This window comes from Phycodurus eques, chromosome 11, assembly GCF_024500275.1.
Source record: "Phycodurus eques isolate BA_2022a chromosome 11, UOR_Pequ_1.1, whole genome shotgun sequence".
NCBI classification, from domain to species: domain Eukaryota; kingdom Metazoa; phylum Chordata; class Actinopteri; order Syngnathiformes; family Syngnathidae; genus Phycodurus; species Phycodurus eques.
In genome coordinates, this window is record NC_084535.1 from 15867129 (window position 1) to 15885026 (window position 17898).

At 41.4% G+C, this 17898-nt stretch overlaps 1 protein-coding gene across 1 annotated transcript in view; it reads left to right on the forward strand.

The window, feature by feature from the left end:
- itga9 (integrin, alpha 9) overlaps positions 1–17898 on the forward strand; it is a 59469-nt gene that overhangs the window by 31064 nt on the left and 10507 nt on the right. Inside the window, exons 16-20 of the mRNA XM_061690683.1 lie at positions 9789–9941; positions 11034–11110; positions 12120–12267; positions 16673–16759; positions 17811–17890. Of these exons, the coding sequence (XP_061546667.1) occupies positions 9789–9941; positions 11034–11110; positions 12120–12267; positions 16673–16759; positions 17811–17890 (545 nt within the window). The remainder of the gene's footprint in view (positions 1–9788; positions 9942–11033; positions 11111–12119; positions 12268–16672; positions 16760–17810; positions 17891–17898) is intronic.

Below are 17898 nucleotides of genomic sequence, written 5' to 3' on the forward strand. Positions count from 1 at the left end.
TCGGACTCGTTTCCGGTGAGGGTTGGAGTCCGCCAAGGCTGCCCTTTGTCACCGATTCTGTTCATAACTTTTATGGACAGAATTTCTAGACGCAGCTGAGGCGTAGAGGGGGTCCGGTTTGGTGGCCTCAGTATTGCAACTCTGCTTTTTGCAGATGATGTGGTTCTGTTGTCTTCATCAAGCCATGACCTCCAACTCTCACTGGAGCAGTTTGCAGCTGAGTGTGAAGCGGCTGGGATGAGAATCAGCACCTCCAAATCTGAGACCATGGTCCTCAGTTGGAAAGGGTGGCGTGCCCTCTCCAGGTCGGGGATGAGATCCTGCCCCAAGTGGAGGAGTTCAAGTATCTTGTTCACGAGTGAGGGAAGAATGGAACGGGAGATCGACAGGCGGATCGGTGCAGCGTCTGCAGTGACTTTGTATCGATCCGTTGTGGTAAAGAAGGAGTTAAGCTGAAAGGCGAAGCTCTCAATTTACCAGTCGATCTACATTCCTACCCTCACCTATGGTCACGAGCTGTGGGACGTGACCGAAACAACAAGATCCCGGATAGAAGTGGCCGAAATGAGTTTCCTCCGCAGGGTGTCCGGGCTCTACATTAGAGATAGGGTGAGAAGCTCTGTCATCCGGGAGGATCTCAGAGTAGAGCCGCTGCTCCTCCACATCGAGAGGAGCCAGATGAGGTGGCTGGGGCATCTGATTCGGATGCCTCCCGGATGCCTCCCTGGTGAGGTGTTCTGGGCATGTACCACCGGGAGGAGACCCCGGGGACAACCCCGGACACGCTGGAGAGACTACATCCTTCGGCTAGCCTGGGAACGCCTCGGGATCCCCCCGGAAGAGCTGGATGAAGTGGCTGGGGAGAGGGAAGTCTGGGCGTTCCTGCTAAAGCTACTGCCCCCGCGACCTGTCCTCGGATAAGCAGTAGAAAATGGATGGATGGATGGATGATCCTGAAAATAGAACAGAAGCAAATGCCTGATAAGAAATAAAACAATGTGGGACGGTTGAGTGAGTGAGAAAGCTGTGTGCTCGCCTTTCACATTCAGATACTACAGAACACAACTGTGGTAAGCACTGGCATCGAATCAAGTAGCTGTTGATAGAATGTAGTAAAAATAAAAGCGCTGATGATTTTGGTATGTTTGAGCATTAAGCCTATTCCATCTGCCTATTTCCAGCAGGAACACGAGGCACCTATCTCTCCTCTTTTATGAAACCCAGCTGTGGTTTTCACTATCCAAGGGTCAAATGTTGAATGACTTCTTCTTGATGCATATGAGGCTATAAAAGTTGAACGTAATTTTTGTTTACGTGAGTGATCTCTTAAGAAGATGTACATGTAATACATTTTCCAAAGGGTAGATGTATATCTCCTTATCTATACCCCGGGGGACTCTGTTGGCTCAGCTTTGCCAAAACATTGTATGCAAAAAGGTGTGTTTCAGTGGTTGCTTGGAAGGTGAAACACTGACATTAAATTGCAAATTGCAAGTACTTTTGTAAATGTAATAATAATGTAATAATGTACATGCCTGGTATTTCACTTGTGGGTCAGCTTCTTGCATGACAGTGCAGATGGTCTTTGTTTCCTGTCTGTTAAGTGATGGTTGTCTGCTGTGCTAGCTAGGAGGAAATATGTGTTTGCTCGCGGGATGTATTTCAACACAGCCATACAGTATCTACCAGAGCTCTATTTCGCAAAAAGGTTCATTTTTAATTTGCGTTTTCATGGAAAATGGCAGCCAAATAAAGTGCTAAAATTGTTTTGTTCCGTCTAAAATGAACAAAAGCGCAGCTGAACTTTTTTTCTTTTATGTGGTTAGTGCCAAGGAAGCACATATCCACATATCAAACCTTATTTACATGAGACACTAATTATTTAGATCACTGTGATTTAACTGCACAAACATTTCAACTCAAAAAAAGACCATTCCGAGAGAATATACCTCCGCTAAGACTTAAACATTTGTCACAGCGATGACTGTGAACTGTCGTAATTTGCGGTTGATACTGTTCCACTACAGTAGTATGAGGCGGTAATTTGCAAACTTGCAACTGCTAAAAGAAGAAGACAGGTCCGTCATATTCAAGGAAATAGAGTTTCTGTTGTAACAATTAACTATAATAACAAAACTAAACAGGAGGAAGATTAAGGCCAATTCATACTTTTCACATTGCGAGTCTGCAGACCTCTTTGAACTGAACGCGGACCACAGTTGCACACGCAGTTCTATTCATACTACATTTCGAGGTTCACGTCAGTTCGCGGTCCACGCATGCGCGTTGGTTCACGCATCCTCGCTGTACACATGCACATGAATAATCCAAATGATGGGCTGCAAAAGGCGAAAAGAAACCAACCGCTCGTGTTTGTTGTAATGTTTGGGAGAGTTCATGTCAGGAGTTTGGAGCCATCTGTCTATCTTTATATTCCTATAAATTTGAATTTTAAATATGGTGATAACGGCTGATCTCTTCACACAAGCGTGAGGGGAAGCGGGTGCCGTTGTTGCTGTTGTTCGTAGCGCTGTGGGGTGCGTGGTCAGTGCACTTCATATGCGTCCAGTCCATGCAGTCACAAAAATTGGGCTGCGGGCGGTCGACCATGGAGGGATCCACGTGGACCCTCGGACAAAGGGGCGGATGACGATATTTATGGATGTCACATTGACCAGGTATGAATTGGTCTTTATGACTATCGCCCACTTATTCACTCACTTACTGTCCTTTCATCTCTTCAAAAGAAGCTAAAAATTCAGCCTCCAACAAATACCCTGACAAACACAGCCTCATTTGCCCCCGAGGTCGCTCAACAACCATCTTTTACAATTGAATGGAAAATTGACGAGGGAGATTCCACCCTCTGACCACTGTTCGTGGGCAGAGGCCTCTCTGCAAGATATCTTAACGACTTTCGTTTTGCATCCCAAAACAGTAATACCATTTGGGGTTTGGGGCTTCCCTGTAACTTGGAGGATAAAAACACCCAGGCTAGTGCTGTTCTACCTAGCCTTGTGCACGAATTGAGGAAACCTGCTAGGATGAGAAGCGAAGCGTCTTCTTTAAGACGACCAGAACAGTCCAGTTGCAATCGATTCAATGGCCTGAGAATATAGTAACGAATGTTCTTGGTAATTGTTGCATGAGCTTGCAAACAAATGCAATCAAAACCAACCACTGTGGTTTGTTTTGCCTTATCAAATTCAGAACTGACCCACGGTAATAAAGCTTGTACTCTCAAAATAAATTGCCTTGATTAGTTGATTTAATAATACATTGCAGAAGCTCCAACTACTAACAAATTGACTTTTGCAAAAAGGACAATGTGCATTAACCTCTTCCATGCTCTGTTTGTTTGGATTGTGTTAGGTTGACTGTGTTGTGATGGACAGCAGGTTGTGGAGGTTATCAGGTCAATGCCTGAAGCTGGACAAACATCTCTGCCTACTTCAGCCGCTAACATCAGACAGACCGAATGTTTGATCGCGTGTTGGATGTTTGTTGAAGTTTTTCACAGCATACATCTGGTGTGAGCTGTACTTTCAAGCTTTCAAAGTCCAAGTGCATGTTATGCTGGCTTTTAAGCTTTTTTTTTTGTAATCAGACTTGCAATTACAAACGAAGTTGTGCGGTTTTGCAGACATGATTCTTACCCTTGAACCTTGCAAGATGTCATGTGAAAAATAGTCTGCATTGTGTTAACAGCTTTTTTGTAGATTAGTGTCACTTTATAAAGTGCTTTTAAAAAGGAAATGCACTGACCAGACAAAATCTTCACACAGAGGAAGTGGGAAGCTGATGTGGTCACAAACTCATACCTATGTTCTGTACATGTAAAATTGGAGCAATAAAGTGACAAACAATAAGCGGAAAAAGGTCATAAACTGCTTACATTAAACATGTACCCACCCAGTCGCTCTGTCCTTGACTCTGACAGAACAGATCAACTGTTGCATGCAGGTGGCTGCTATTTACTTTGAATGTCAATTCATACATACTGTATTAATGAAACAGATCAGCATGAACGTCTGACTTTACTTGCAGGAGATCGATTCTACTCAATGCCCCATTCAGAATTGCCTTGTGATTAACTAGTGACCAGTGCAGGGTGTAGTCTGGCCATTGTCTTAAGTTAGCCCTTGCTCTGACCCTGAACAGGATGGTGTAGATGGATATCGGACATGTTTATGGAGTGTGTTGGTGCAAGACTCGCCACTTTAGAAAGTGCGTCATTCTAGTGTGACACTTGTATTGCTGTAAAATAGTTAACTTTGATCATACATTAGTGCATGGCTGTTCGATCCATCCCTTTTCCGTACCGCTTTATCCTCACTAGGGTCGTAGGGTTGCTGGAGCCTGTCCCAGCTATCTTCGGGCGAGAGGCGGGGTACACCCCAAACTGGTTGCCAGCAAATCGCAGGGCACATATAAACAAACAACCATTCGAACTCACATTCACACCTACGGGCAATTTAGAGTCTTCAATTAACCTACCATGCATGTTTTTTGGGCTGTGGGAGGAAACCGGAGTACCCGGAGAAAACCCACGCAGGCACGTGGAGAACATGCAAACTCCACACAGGTTGAACCCGAGTCCTCAGAACTGTGAGGCAGATGTGCTAACCAGTCGTCCACCGTGCCGTCTGCTCGACTGTTTTCTACTGAATTCGCATAAGAACAACTTGGCCAGTTAGAAACACAGAGCTTCATACGATGAGAATCATTTTCCTAAGACTACTTCCCATTCTTACTTCACTCCAGTCCATATTTCTCACGTCTTCAAACAGGATTGTGGTTCTTGTGGGACACACCACTTCTCTTCACATTTCTGGACATTGTGCCATTGTACAGTATAAGATGGAAGCATTCTTGCAAGTAATACATGTGTCATCATACACACGTCTCACGCTAACGTTCGACAGGCTGGATTCATTCATCACTTAACTCAAAAGGTTTTTCCATTCGGGCTAAGATTCCCTGGCATTCAGCCCTCCAATGAAAGGGCCTCAAGCTGCAAGTCATCCAAACGTCTATTGACCTAATAAGGAGTAGTGTGTGTGTTTCCCTTGCAAGTTAATAAAGACTTCCCATGAACAGACTCCAACCATATGCTTTTGAGGGTTTGGCTGAGAGAGAGGAGCTCTTGTGCATTTCAGGCAAGCATGAGGCGTTTAAAGATCAGAGCCTCTTGCAGCCTGACGTCACTCCCCCCATAGACTCACTGCGGTGGCGCTACACTATTAACCAAAGGGATACCGGGTTATGGGGATCGGGGGGAACGCTTGGTTTGTCACCATTATGTTGATCAGATTAACATGTATCAGAACCTCTAGAGAAATACGAAGGCAGTGTTTTGCAATGATCTTATAAGCCTTATTCAGTGAACTCTTTTGAGTGTAAACATAGATTATGTTTATGCATGGATGTAGAGGGAGCACATACCAAATGCGTTGGCTCTGAGTGTGAACATAAACAATGAGCGTTGGCTTAAATTTTGTTCCATAGTGAGATGGTGTTGTCGATAAAACTTTGTGCACAAGCTGTTTTCTTTCATAACACATCGGATGGCAGGCATCCTGTGATTTCACGACATGAATACATATATGGAAAGGAAGAGTACTAAAAAGAAAAACACAACTGTAGTAACATGTGCATTTGTCATGTTATATTTGACAATTTACAGTTTCCAAAGGATAGTGTGAAAGAAAATACTTCCCGCTGGGCTGCAGTGTGACTGGAAGCATTAATACGTCATTGGTGAGATGGTGACAGGGGATTACAGTCATCATGCAATAATTTTGCCTTTTTAATGATCTTTTTTTTTTTTTTTTTAATCTCTGTGGCCTGTTTTGGCCTGTTAAAGCCAGGTGTCGATTTTTTTTTTTAGAAACCCCTGGTGATAATATCCACACAGAGACTACACCAGGCGAGAAAATAGTTAAATGCATAACCTTTTTTTATTTTATTACAACAGTGAATCAAACTGGATAACATGTCATGATGTCAAGATAAAAGCTGTATAAAAACATAAAATACAAGGTTAACTTTAGACTAAACTCTATTAAAGAAACAAGTGATATACTATTTGAAACTTTGAATTTCTGATTAACCTAATCGTCAAAATCAGTAAGAATAATGACAGACCAATTAAAATTCGTCTTTAAATAAACAACACAACAATGTAGGGAAGAATGAATGTTAAATTAAGGTTCTTAAAATTCCTCCACATTTGGAGTAATTTATCACCTTTTTATTTTGTTGTGGTACTCCCTTGAGCAAATGTCAAAAAGTCACCAGTATTGTGTCACTGCTTCTGCTCAACAAGCAATTCTTCCTCAAGCAATGGCAGTATCTTGCTTCCTCTCTGTCATGTTTGCATGCTGCTGTGACAGCCAGGGTGTAAATGGTCATCCTATCGACTGAGGTCAAGTACCATGTCAAAGGAGATGTCAGACGATCCAGCAACAAAATACTCCCTGAAAAATTCCGACGCACTACACTTCCTGTGCTAAGATGTTTGAAAATATGTCACATATAATTGTGTCACTACTGAACCCACAGTAACAGACATTATTAGTAACTGAAGCTCATTTAATTCCCTTGGGAAAAAATTCCCAAATGCAGTACAATAATCATGTGGAGAGTATTGCTGTGACTTAACATTTAATGGGCAGCAGTAGCTCATCTGTAAAGACTTCGGCTTTGGAACTGGAGAGTCATAGTTAGCGTCCCAAAGAATGAAATGACAACTAATTGCTGAAGTGATGCTGGTCTGCTTCTTAACTACTGCTGAGGTGCCCTTGAGCAAGGCACTAAACCCTCCAGCGAGTTCAGGAGGTGTAGCATTGTTATTAACTCTTACATCTCTTCTTGTGTGCCTTCATGTGTAAGATCTAGTTCTCTGTGTGGTACATAACAAAATAAAATATATTCATTGAATTTCCCCTGGAGGCATTATAATCACCATGATGATAACAATAATAATAATAATTTTCAAAAACTACCGTAATAAGTCATGTCAGATCAAGAAGAGTAGCCTTTCAGTCTGTTTTTTTTTACATAAAAGTGACTTGTTTTGTTCCCTGTACGTAAATATATTTCATTAATGTCATTTTAAAAGAAGCACATTCCCAGAAATGTTGTCATGTGACCCTTATGGAAGCCTTTGATGCAAGAACCCCCTCTCACAAGCTTTCCCATTGTCAACTGTTTAGTGTCAAACAGTTGTTCAGTTTATTTCCCTAAACTTAACACTATGCGGGTTGCCTTTTCAGTTGGTGCTCAGGAATCTTTGTGCGTGATGTATTAGGGGGGTGTTGGCGTCAGAGGTGTGGTGGCAATTGGGAGCACTGATCAAGGGATAAGTGAAATACAGAAGACCAGTAGAGTATTAATGAAGAGCCTCCAGCACATATGATGTAAGCTTCCTGTGAGCACTGCAAGTTAACAGTCAGCCAGCTTGTGTTTCTTATGTCAAAAGTTCTCTTTTTGCAAAATAGTGGATGTTCTGTTAAACAGAGATGTGTAAATCCCTACAGAGCACAGGCGTTTCATGAAACGATTATGCCTATTTAGTGGTACAACAAAAGTCACTCTTTCAGCATGCAATTTTGCAAAAACACAAGTCATTATGCCCCATTCCCCCCTAAACCCTCAGTTCTCATGTGGCTTGTGAAAACGTGAGCTAAGCAGTGGGACTTTAGGGGCTACAGACCAGAGCAATGAACACCCGGGGGTTTCAGTTCACACAGGGGCCAGTGGACAGGGGCCATTTAAAGCATGCCGGTTTAATGGCTACTGAGGTGGAGACTTTTGCCGGCAAGTCCACCGCCACTTCTCATGTGCTGACTCCAACACTGGTCATGTTACCATCCTCCATCTGAGCAGCAGCACAGCCCGAACAACAACCTCTGTGTGTCCAATGGGGCATGAATCTCAGTCCATTGATGGATAGGAGTCTGACCTCTGTCTCTGACCAGCTGCTTTATTGTTATTGATCAGTACTACTGTGTTAGCGGGCACTGGATAAGTGACATAAAATTAATCGACTTTTGGTCTTTGACTGTCCATCCAAGTAACCAAATGGGACCAAAGCAAATACTGGCAGAAGACAAAAAAAGGCAAAATCCCCTAAGAAAGGTCAGAGCCAGGATTGAAATACATAACCTTAACCTAATCAACATCAGAGACAACCATGCAAGTTGTTACTTGTATACGTATAAATGTAAGTTAACCAGTGTATAATAACACTAAATAAACCAAAATAATTCTCACTTTGATGTAGACACATCAAACAGAGGGAGAGGGTAACTTGCTGAAGGCAGTCGACCTCATGAATCTCACTTTTTATTGTTTTTTTTACAATCTTAACTGCCATTGTTAGTTGCTGTACGGTAAAACTTCACAAATCAGAATCAGAATCAGCAAATCATGCACCGGTACTCACCTTTAACTTTTTGTGGACACAGAGGGAGATTACTGCATGTGCATGGAAGGTCTCTTCACATTTGCACATTTGCTGTGTATATTCCATTCCATTTTTTTCCATTTATTGTGCTTTTGTGTTTCCGTGTTACTTTTAAAGGGTAGTTTCACTAAATTGTATGACGATAGAAGCATTTGACTTTGGAGTTTTCCCTGTACATACAGTACCGTATCATAATAATCAAGTATCGAATTATTTTATGCAGCCTCTTTTTTTTGCACTAGCAACTCAGTGTTGTCGGCAACCAAATAATAAAGTGATATCTCCAAGGCCAGCTCTTTATCTGCGTGCTACACTGCTTCCCAAGCCAGACCCAAATCTTCTGGTTCTGTCTGTTCATGTCCTGCTCTAATGAGCGCTGTTTCCTGCTATTACGCTCTCACTGGTGATGAGCTGGGTGGGTTCACCACTCGTGATGCTCAGTGTGTTCAAAGCCCAGACTGGCTGTGTGCCTGTCTGAGTAAAGGGGATGGGTGGGTGGTCAATGGAAAATGTTGTGAAAGTGGTCAAAAGTGAGTATGTGATGCCCGGAAACAAGGAGTGTTTTCATTGTGGATTTTGGCTCACTGTCGTTAGATTACTGATGAAGCTGTGGGTGGTTATACTGTTGACTTTGAGACAGTGTGACCTGACCTACTCTTTATATATAACGGACAAAGGAGATGAAAAAGTGTTTTTTCCGTATCATTCTGTCATCTAATGAAGATGTCAGAGTTGATCAAATGGAGCGCTATTTTCTTTCTCTCAGCATGTTTCCAAAGCCGATGCCAAATCAAACTGTTCTCCCGTGGTCTTTGATTAAGCTGCTGGATACACAAGGATAGTTCTCCGAGGCACCAGCCATCAGGTTAAAAAAATGTTGCAGGTGTTCGGATTACTCAGAACTTCATCATCTGTGGCCCCTGCTTGCATTACTTTCAGTAAATGAAGTGTCTTGATGAGTTGTGTAAATCAGACAATACAATCAGTTGAGATGATTTTGTTTTGCAAGAATTCAATGCAAGCATTGATATGGATTATAATCCAGATTGCATTTTATTCTACTGCAATCAGTCTGTCTGTCAGCAAAATGTTTCATTGCATCTCCTTGTTGTTGGATCATAATGTGTTGTAATTGTATGTTTTTATATAACTTTTTTTTTTATAAATTCTGAATTTTTGGGGAATACCTTTAACAGTAAACAACACAATTACTCCTTACTCTGCCTTATAATGTATAGGCACACGTGTCTTACGGTTTGGGCAGAAGTACACAGCAACTGCCATTGATGCTTTTTGTTGTTGTTGTTGTTTTTTACAGAAGGATGTGAAAGAGGTGTTCACAGCCATCACGTTTGAGGTGTCGTACAGCCTTGGGAAGCATGTACTAAGTGGAGACCAGGAGCGAGACCTGCCTGCCCTCACCCCAGTGCTACGCTGGAGGAAAGGAAAAAAGATTGCAGTGAGGAATGAGGTATAAGACACTGAAGAACGTAGGCATTCTGAGTCAGTTGTGGGGTGTCCTATCTGATTTACAGTCACGCTAGTGAATTCTCCTTGTAGCTGAAGCAAATTATTATGGTTTCAACTTTAAACTGAATTACAAAACAGTTCAAACGTCAAACCTAAACTAATTTAACATCCATTCTAATTTCATAAAGGTGTCAGCAGGTAGCTCATCATTGTCCTATTTTTTTCAGTAAGTAAACTGTGTACTCATTATATGGCCCATATGTTTTACATTTTAATGTATAGTTGTTTTAAAAAAAGTTTTGAGTGTGTGAAATGGATTAGTGCACTACTTGACTGCAACCAGTAGAGGCATTGTTGCTTCAGCCTCTAAGGAACATCGTGACGCCAGCTCAGGGAAGTAGCGCTAAATCGACGCAGACCTCCACTCTTGCACCTCCTCCGGGCAGCAAAAATCTGGTCAATACAAGAATGGCATCGGAACAGGTGTTCACAACATTCAGACAGATATGCAACTCGGTCAAAATTAATTTAATTTCTCCGGTAGTTGATCTGGAAAAGTGACAAAGGAAACCCATCCTTCAATTGGGCATATGAGTGTAGCGTAAATACATTGAGTTTGTCATCATAAAATTGAATTCCACTCTATAAATTGTAAATCATAGAAGGAATTAAGGAAGGAGTACAAATTAAAATCCCAATGATGTGGTCTTTACCAGTTTATTATTTTCCTTGTTAGATTTCCTTGAGTGGAATCCAAGAGAGAGATTCATTTATTTTCACTGTCACCACCTCTAACCTGGCCCACATGTTTCCAAGATGGGCTGCACTTCTTGCAAAACGGAGGGATTTAAATCTTTCGACAACCACAAATTCCATTTATCTTAAATTCATCAAAAACATCTAGCACAGACTTCTGATCTGCTTGGCTTGAAGCTTCCCTGTATGGATTAGCCTGACCATAGAAAGAGTGATGAAAAGGTTTAAGATATGCAGTAAATAACGTGACCTTCCTATTGATGACAATCCAACATCAACACAACACTGCCCCCTAGACTGAGTAGAAAGTCATTGTGAACTTGTATTTCTTCCTCAGACTTGGTTTGAGAAGAACTGCCTGTCAGACGACTGTGCTGCGGACCTGCGGCTCCATGGAAAGCTGTTGCTTTCTGGGTAAAAACAAAGTTACTACCTCATTGTTCAGACTCAGTCTATGTTTTGGACCTTTTCACAGTGAGAAGACATCAGCCCTGTGGGTGTGGGGCCATGACGCATGCTTGGAGGATATCCATATTTTTTTCCATGCACAGGGAGTGCCCTCTCTTTTTATGGATTATTTCTCTTTGAACACTCACTGTAAGGTCTTTTTGTTAGATTTTTGTTGTTGAGTATATTCTACTGCAGTTTAATGAAACAATGCTGCATTAATAGCATACTCTTGTAGATGATTCTGCCTGTCTTCGATCTCATGCTAACTTCTCTTCAGATGTTCTTTTTTTTTGGTCATTTATATTATTTATGGAGCTGTGGAAATTGTATTCCAATGCTCAGACAGATGTTTTCTTACTTTCATCCTCCCTCGTTAACATAAGTGGAAACCACCTGTTGGCATGCAAGAAAAAAAGATTTGACACCTCTGCAAACGTCTTAGTGTTGTGTGACATAGTTCAAGCAACGTGTGTATTATATTTGGTGGTCCAAAACCTGGCATTGTATTAACTCTATTATAATACGACTAACTCTCAATGGACACAACATTAGGTACACATGTACAGTTTAATGATATCCAATACAACAAGTTCATCAAAAATTCCTTAGAATTGCCTAAGACTGCCTCTCAAAGAGTTTGTTTATTGTAACGGTGTCATTTTTCCATCATACTGAGCGGTGTTTCCAATATTTCTCAATTACGCAAAATAAGAAAAATGACACTGTACACTAACCACAATAAATTAATGTTGAATTATACATAAAACTATTATACCCCTCTGACAGTGCAAATCAGAACTCTTGTACACTCTCACTCTTGTATTGGCTGTCAGTATAGTGCAGGTATACCTAAAACTGTGGCTTTTGAAGAGTAAAGATCCTTTCACAAATCTTCTCCTGTGACATCGCTCAGAGTGGTTTCAGGCAATAGTTTATTCGCTGAGATATATTGTTTACTTATTGTTGCAATCAGGGCACATAGCAAGCCCCATTTGGCCCTGGGAGGAGTAAGGAACGTCTCGTTGAACTTGACCATCTCTAACGCTGGCGACGACGCCTACGACACCAACGTCAATCTCAACTTCTCCCGAGAGGTTTTCTATATCAACTTCTGGCAGAAGGTCAGTTCCTCGCCTGGCACTTGTCTGTATCAGTCATATATTGTATGATGTTTCCCCTTATTCCATTTTCCTCAAAGGTAAAAATCAATACAACAGAGGCAGGTTAAGCAGGAGCAGACAAAAGACAGACCTAATGTATGGCAGATGGCTTTACATGTAGAAGATCCCCCATGTGGGGGCACATGCTTCAAACATCTTTAAAACTCAATGCAATATACTGTATCATTGTGTAATATTGATTAGAGCTATTACTCTTTCATCATGATATCACATTTACAACAAAATTCAACCCACTGCCCATCTCCTATAATGCCTGGGAGAGAGATTTTCTTAAATGCAAATAGATTTCACAATGGAAACGTCTGCCTCTGCACACGTCAGTTGGAAGAGGAGCCAAGCAGGTCTACTCCCAGCTCAGAGATGCCCCATCAGTTCGCTTTGTAGATGCTACGCAGGACCACATCCGGTCGGCAGGCTCACATCAGATTCAAGTGATGGATGAAAGCTCACATCCAATGGTGCAAAAATAACAATCAAGATTAAATTAAATTGAAATACAACCTGAAGTAAGGGAGAGTTTAATTAGAAAAGCAGATTTGGAGTGCCCTAGTTAATTTGATGTCGCCTGTTGACGTCATTTAACGGGTTGCCAGCACTCACAGAGCCTCATTTGGTGCAGGAACCTGATAGTCCGGGTGAACTGTTGCACAGAGGAAATAGGAAGCCAACTTCAGTGACAATCAATCCATTCACCAGATTTAATGCTCTTAGAGACATTTCTAATTACTACCGGAGAAGACCAAAGTGATTATATTTGCTCTATTTTCAAAGCTAAGGCCAACTTTCAGTCCTCCCCAGAGGCAATTTCCTCCAGTAAACCCAGCATGAACTTTCCTGCCCCTCAGATTTAAGAGTGAGGGGTCTTAGCTGGCTGTTGTTCTTGCAAAGAAAGCTGTCAGAAAGCTGTGGAAGCCAATTGCTTGGACAACGCTGCCGGGACTCCTGTAGGGCTGCAGCAGCTTCAGTATTTCTTTTTTTATAAATTCTTATCAGCTGATTATATACAATAAGAAGATTTGGTTTATTGCACCAATAACTCAACGTATTTTTAATCCCTCATCTACTTTTTTTTTAATGATTACAGGCTTCCATCGTTCACCGTCTATGGTGGATAGGTACGTGACGTGACGTCAACTGGAAGAGATGCATTTAAGATTTAAAACTGCCTAGGGAAATGTAGCTTCTGTCGACGCGACCACGTTATGTGATCGCGACAGTAGCTTCTCTACTGAAAAGAGATTGAAAACAGCGGTGTAACAACCACGCGACTGAGAAATGTAGTTTAACTAGTCACACCGATTCCTTCTAACGTTTCTACTGCCCAAAACTGGTATATACGTACTTAGAACACGTTTAGACACCTCTGAATTGCTGTGAAGGAGCAAAATATATAATAACTATATCATTAATTGCTTGCAACCCTCTCCAGGTTCTCTGACTTTCTCCCACATTCTAAAAACAAGCATGTTTGGTTCATTGAGGAATTGTCAAAATTGCCCACAGGTGTGAATGATTGTGAATAGTTGTTTGTATGGCATATGCCCTGTGAATGGCTGGCGACCAGTCCAGGGTGTACCCTGCCTTTCCCCCAGTCACTGGGATAGGCTGTAGCTCACTGTGTCACTCATGAGGATGAGCAACATTCCATAAAAATGGATGGGTGAAATAATAATTACATTATTGCCTTTTTCTACTCTTAAATTGAAATAAAAATAAAATCATTATTAATAATTATATTTATGAGTTAACAGAACACAGTCCTGTCTCAACGACTGATACCAGTATATTTGTCTGATTAAGAAACACAAGACTCACTCAATTTGGAGGTGCATTTTTTGTTGTGCAGCGTTTTAAAAGCGGCATGTGCTCTTTCATTCAAATATTTCTGCAACTTCTGAATCTGACCTAGTTTTTAAAACAAAAAAATAATATGGCTCAAAAATAAAAATAAAACTGACTCCATGCTGGGAACATGAAACGAGTTTAGAAATACAAGAAGCAAGTAAAGCCAAATGTGTACACATACTGAGGCTGAGGCAATGCCCAAAAAGTTAGCAATGTTACCTTTCTATTGTCATCCTGATGTGCTTCCTCCATTAAGAAGGTTGGGATGACATGTCATTAGTGCAGTAAATAACACTAAACAGTTCCAATGACACTTAATGGGCCTGACATTTGTGAGAATTCCTGTCTGTGCATGTGTATGTTTTCATGTGAGACCAGAGAAAGTAAGCCACAGAACGTGGAGAAGTGCTAAACTAACAGACGCTTGTCGTTGTTCTCCCCATGGAGGCACCCCACGCCATATGTCTGTGCTCTGCTCTTGCTCAAGGCTGGCCAGGTGGGTGATGAGTAAATAGGCTGCCTTCCCCAGCGCATTGCATGCGCAGCCCCACGGGAGAGGCGGTGTTTGCACAGAGGAATACAGGAAATAGAGGAAATTCCATTACTGCCAGTTGTGCTCGGGTCCCCCACCCCCCATGAAGACAAAAGTAGTGCTAGTTTAATTAAGTTGAGTTAATGACGAGGAGGTACACTGCCACGCCTTGCTGAATCAGCAGAACCAAAGCAAGATCACACAAATATGTCACCAGTGTCTGTCCTTGCAGCTCATTGCCTTATCATTTTTGGACGTGTGTGCTACAGGCTTGTTAAAAGTTGGCAGTAACCCGTGTATTCACACATTCTCCAAGGCTGACCCCCTGCAGTATGCTCTGGGAGGGCCATTCTTTTTCAGTTGTGTCTCTCTCCCACAATACAGGTTCAGGCAAAATCCTCCCACCGAACCTTTTTTCTAAAAGAATCCTTACTGCTCGCAGGGTCAGGGCCTGAATGTTTACACAGTGCAGCCGGTGGAGCTCCATGTTGTTTAGACAAGCTTCCAAACACACACAGTCTGGAGCTTGGCCAATTTACCCACCCACCAAGATTATATTGTATGTGTGAGCGCGTGCGCGCCATCACTGCTTTGTACATTCTTTGTACACTATAGCGCTTGTATAAAATAAAACAATCCATAAGACTATACACCCACCAGCCACAACATTATGATCACTTGTTCTACATCTCCAATCTCTCAATCAAAACTGAGCATATTATTTTGTAAAGATAAGATATTTCACACAGCTTTTGTGTTGAATATCATTATGCTGTGGAAGAGGTCATACTGTTGTGGTTAGTTGGTAGAGACGGGGGGACTTGAGTCAATTGACTTGACTCTAGTCGACCAGTTTAATGACTTGCGAATGCCTTGCCAAATACTTAAAAGAGCTGACTTTAGACTTAATTGTCAAGAGACTTGACTTGACTTTGACTTGAACTACATGACTTGACAAGTCATCTCGTTTAGAGTAGGAAATCTGCATTTTAAGAAAGACAGTTAATGTGGCTTTTTTTTTTTCACGCCAACCTGGCAACACAGTCTGCATTGTTGTGTACTTGTCAGTGTGAAGTAGCCACCTGCATGAACAATGATGGAAAAAGCTCCAAAGATAATACAATTTGGATTCAATGATTATGTTGTCGATGAATTTTGCAAAAAGAGGATGGCAACATACATGGCTTGCAAGTCACGCATTAAAGACACAACAACAAAGACTTCCAACTTCATCCGCCATTACAAATATCACAACAGGTAGGCTAATTCAACAGTTTAGCTAGCTGGTCAAACATTATGTTCCATAGACTGGTTCGGGATTAAAAATAAAAATGTGATCGTGAACGTTTTAGTACAGCTAAGTAACCTAACTAGGTGTTTGGAACAGTTTATGATAATTATCCGAACCTTTTCGTTTTGGTTCATAGGCACATTGTAGGTCTGCTGTATAGATTCACTTTGCATTACGATCACGGCGATAAACGTTGATGAAAGTGTGTTCCACTATGAGTAAGTGCAGTGCAAATTGTGAGTAGCTACGTGTGAATATGATTTTCGTACTACTAAACTTTATTGAAGTCCATCCATCCATTCATTTTCCGTACCGCTAATTCTCACTAGGGTCGCCACCATTAAAATGTCATCTGTTGTGTCGGTTCTATGATGAAGCTGTCTGCACTGTTTTTAAAACTGAGATCACAGCATATGAAACATAACCTTGAATCTAATGACAATTGTCCAGAGTCAGTGCTTCGAAATGAGATGTAGGTGCAATGAGCAGGTGTCCCAACACTATTGTCTTTATAGTGTACACATGCTGCCACCGGCAAACTTGTCATCAGAAGTGATTGTTCTTTGGATTAAAGTCTTGTCTTTGCAGTGGCTTCCTTTTTACAATTCCCATGTCACCTACTCCGTCTCCATTCCGTCTGGCTTGCCTCCTTACTCCGTCTATCTCTCTTTTTGCAGGAAGAGAAGGGTATTTCCTGTGAACTTGTTGACTTGGACTTCCTCCGATGCAGTGTGGGATTTCCCTTCATGAGAGCACAGACTAAGGTAGCTCTAAGCAAGCTGTGATGAAGTTCTCAGTGTCAGTGTTGAAGTTATCAGTGTCGGTCAGAGGTGGGTAGAGGAGCCAAATATTGTACTCAAGTAAGAGTACTGTTACTTTAGAATAATATGAAAGTAATATAAAAGTAAAAAGTAGTCATCCAAATATTTACTTAAGACTAAGAAGTACACAATGAAAAAAACTACTCAAGTAAAGAGTAACTTGTAACTTCTAATTTAAAAAAAAAATATATATATATATATATATATATGGGGGAGTCGACACACACCGGCCACCTTTTCCATTTTTAAATGCCCAAAAACCAACAACACATGCATTGGGCCCTTCAGAAACATTTGCTTTATTAATTTAAATGACTTCATGAAGAAGCTGTTTGCTGACCAGACTTAGTGATTGTGTGTGCGACACCATAGGATAGGGCTCATGTTGCTATATCCACTGCCAAAACAACAATAGAAACACCTGCAACTTACCACAAGGTGTTTTGTCAAGTTAGAAGTGGGCTGAAATGTCCAAGTTTGGGCAGTCACAATTTAAGAGCTGCATGACAAAGCTGTTGTTTTTTGGAGTCTGTATAGTATACACACTTGCGCGGTTGTTGTTTTTCTTCCCCAAAATGAATCATTTTGATTGGCTCGCAGAGGCTGCGTGCGCGGTCATGTGACTGCCTTGTGCCGTCTGATTGGTGAATTGGAGTCAAATGACATTAGTGCTCACGTTTGATTGGCGCAACGGGCATCCTATGTGGAAATCGAAGGTGGAGTCTAAAAATAGACGCGCACACACAAGTATGGATAAATAAAAGTAATGAACGGCATGTCGATCATTGTAGTGGAGTAAAAGTATCGATCCTTCATCACATAAAATACTCAAGTAAAAGTAGAAAGTACGTTGCATTTAAAGTACTCTGACAAGTACAGTTTATCGAAAATGTTACTTGAGTAAATGTAACGGAGTAACTGTAGTTACTACCCACTTCTGGTGTCAGTCATTTTAATGGTCTACCACTGTATTTTCTATGCTTGTCTTCTTCAGTATCATTTTGCAGTCCTTTTTGACACAAGTCAGATATCTGGCGAAAATGAAACATTGCAGTTCTTGGTGCAAGCAAAGAGGTATGTTC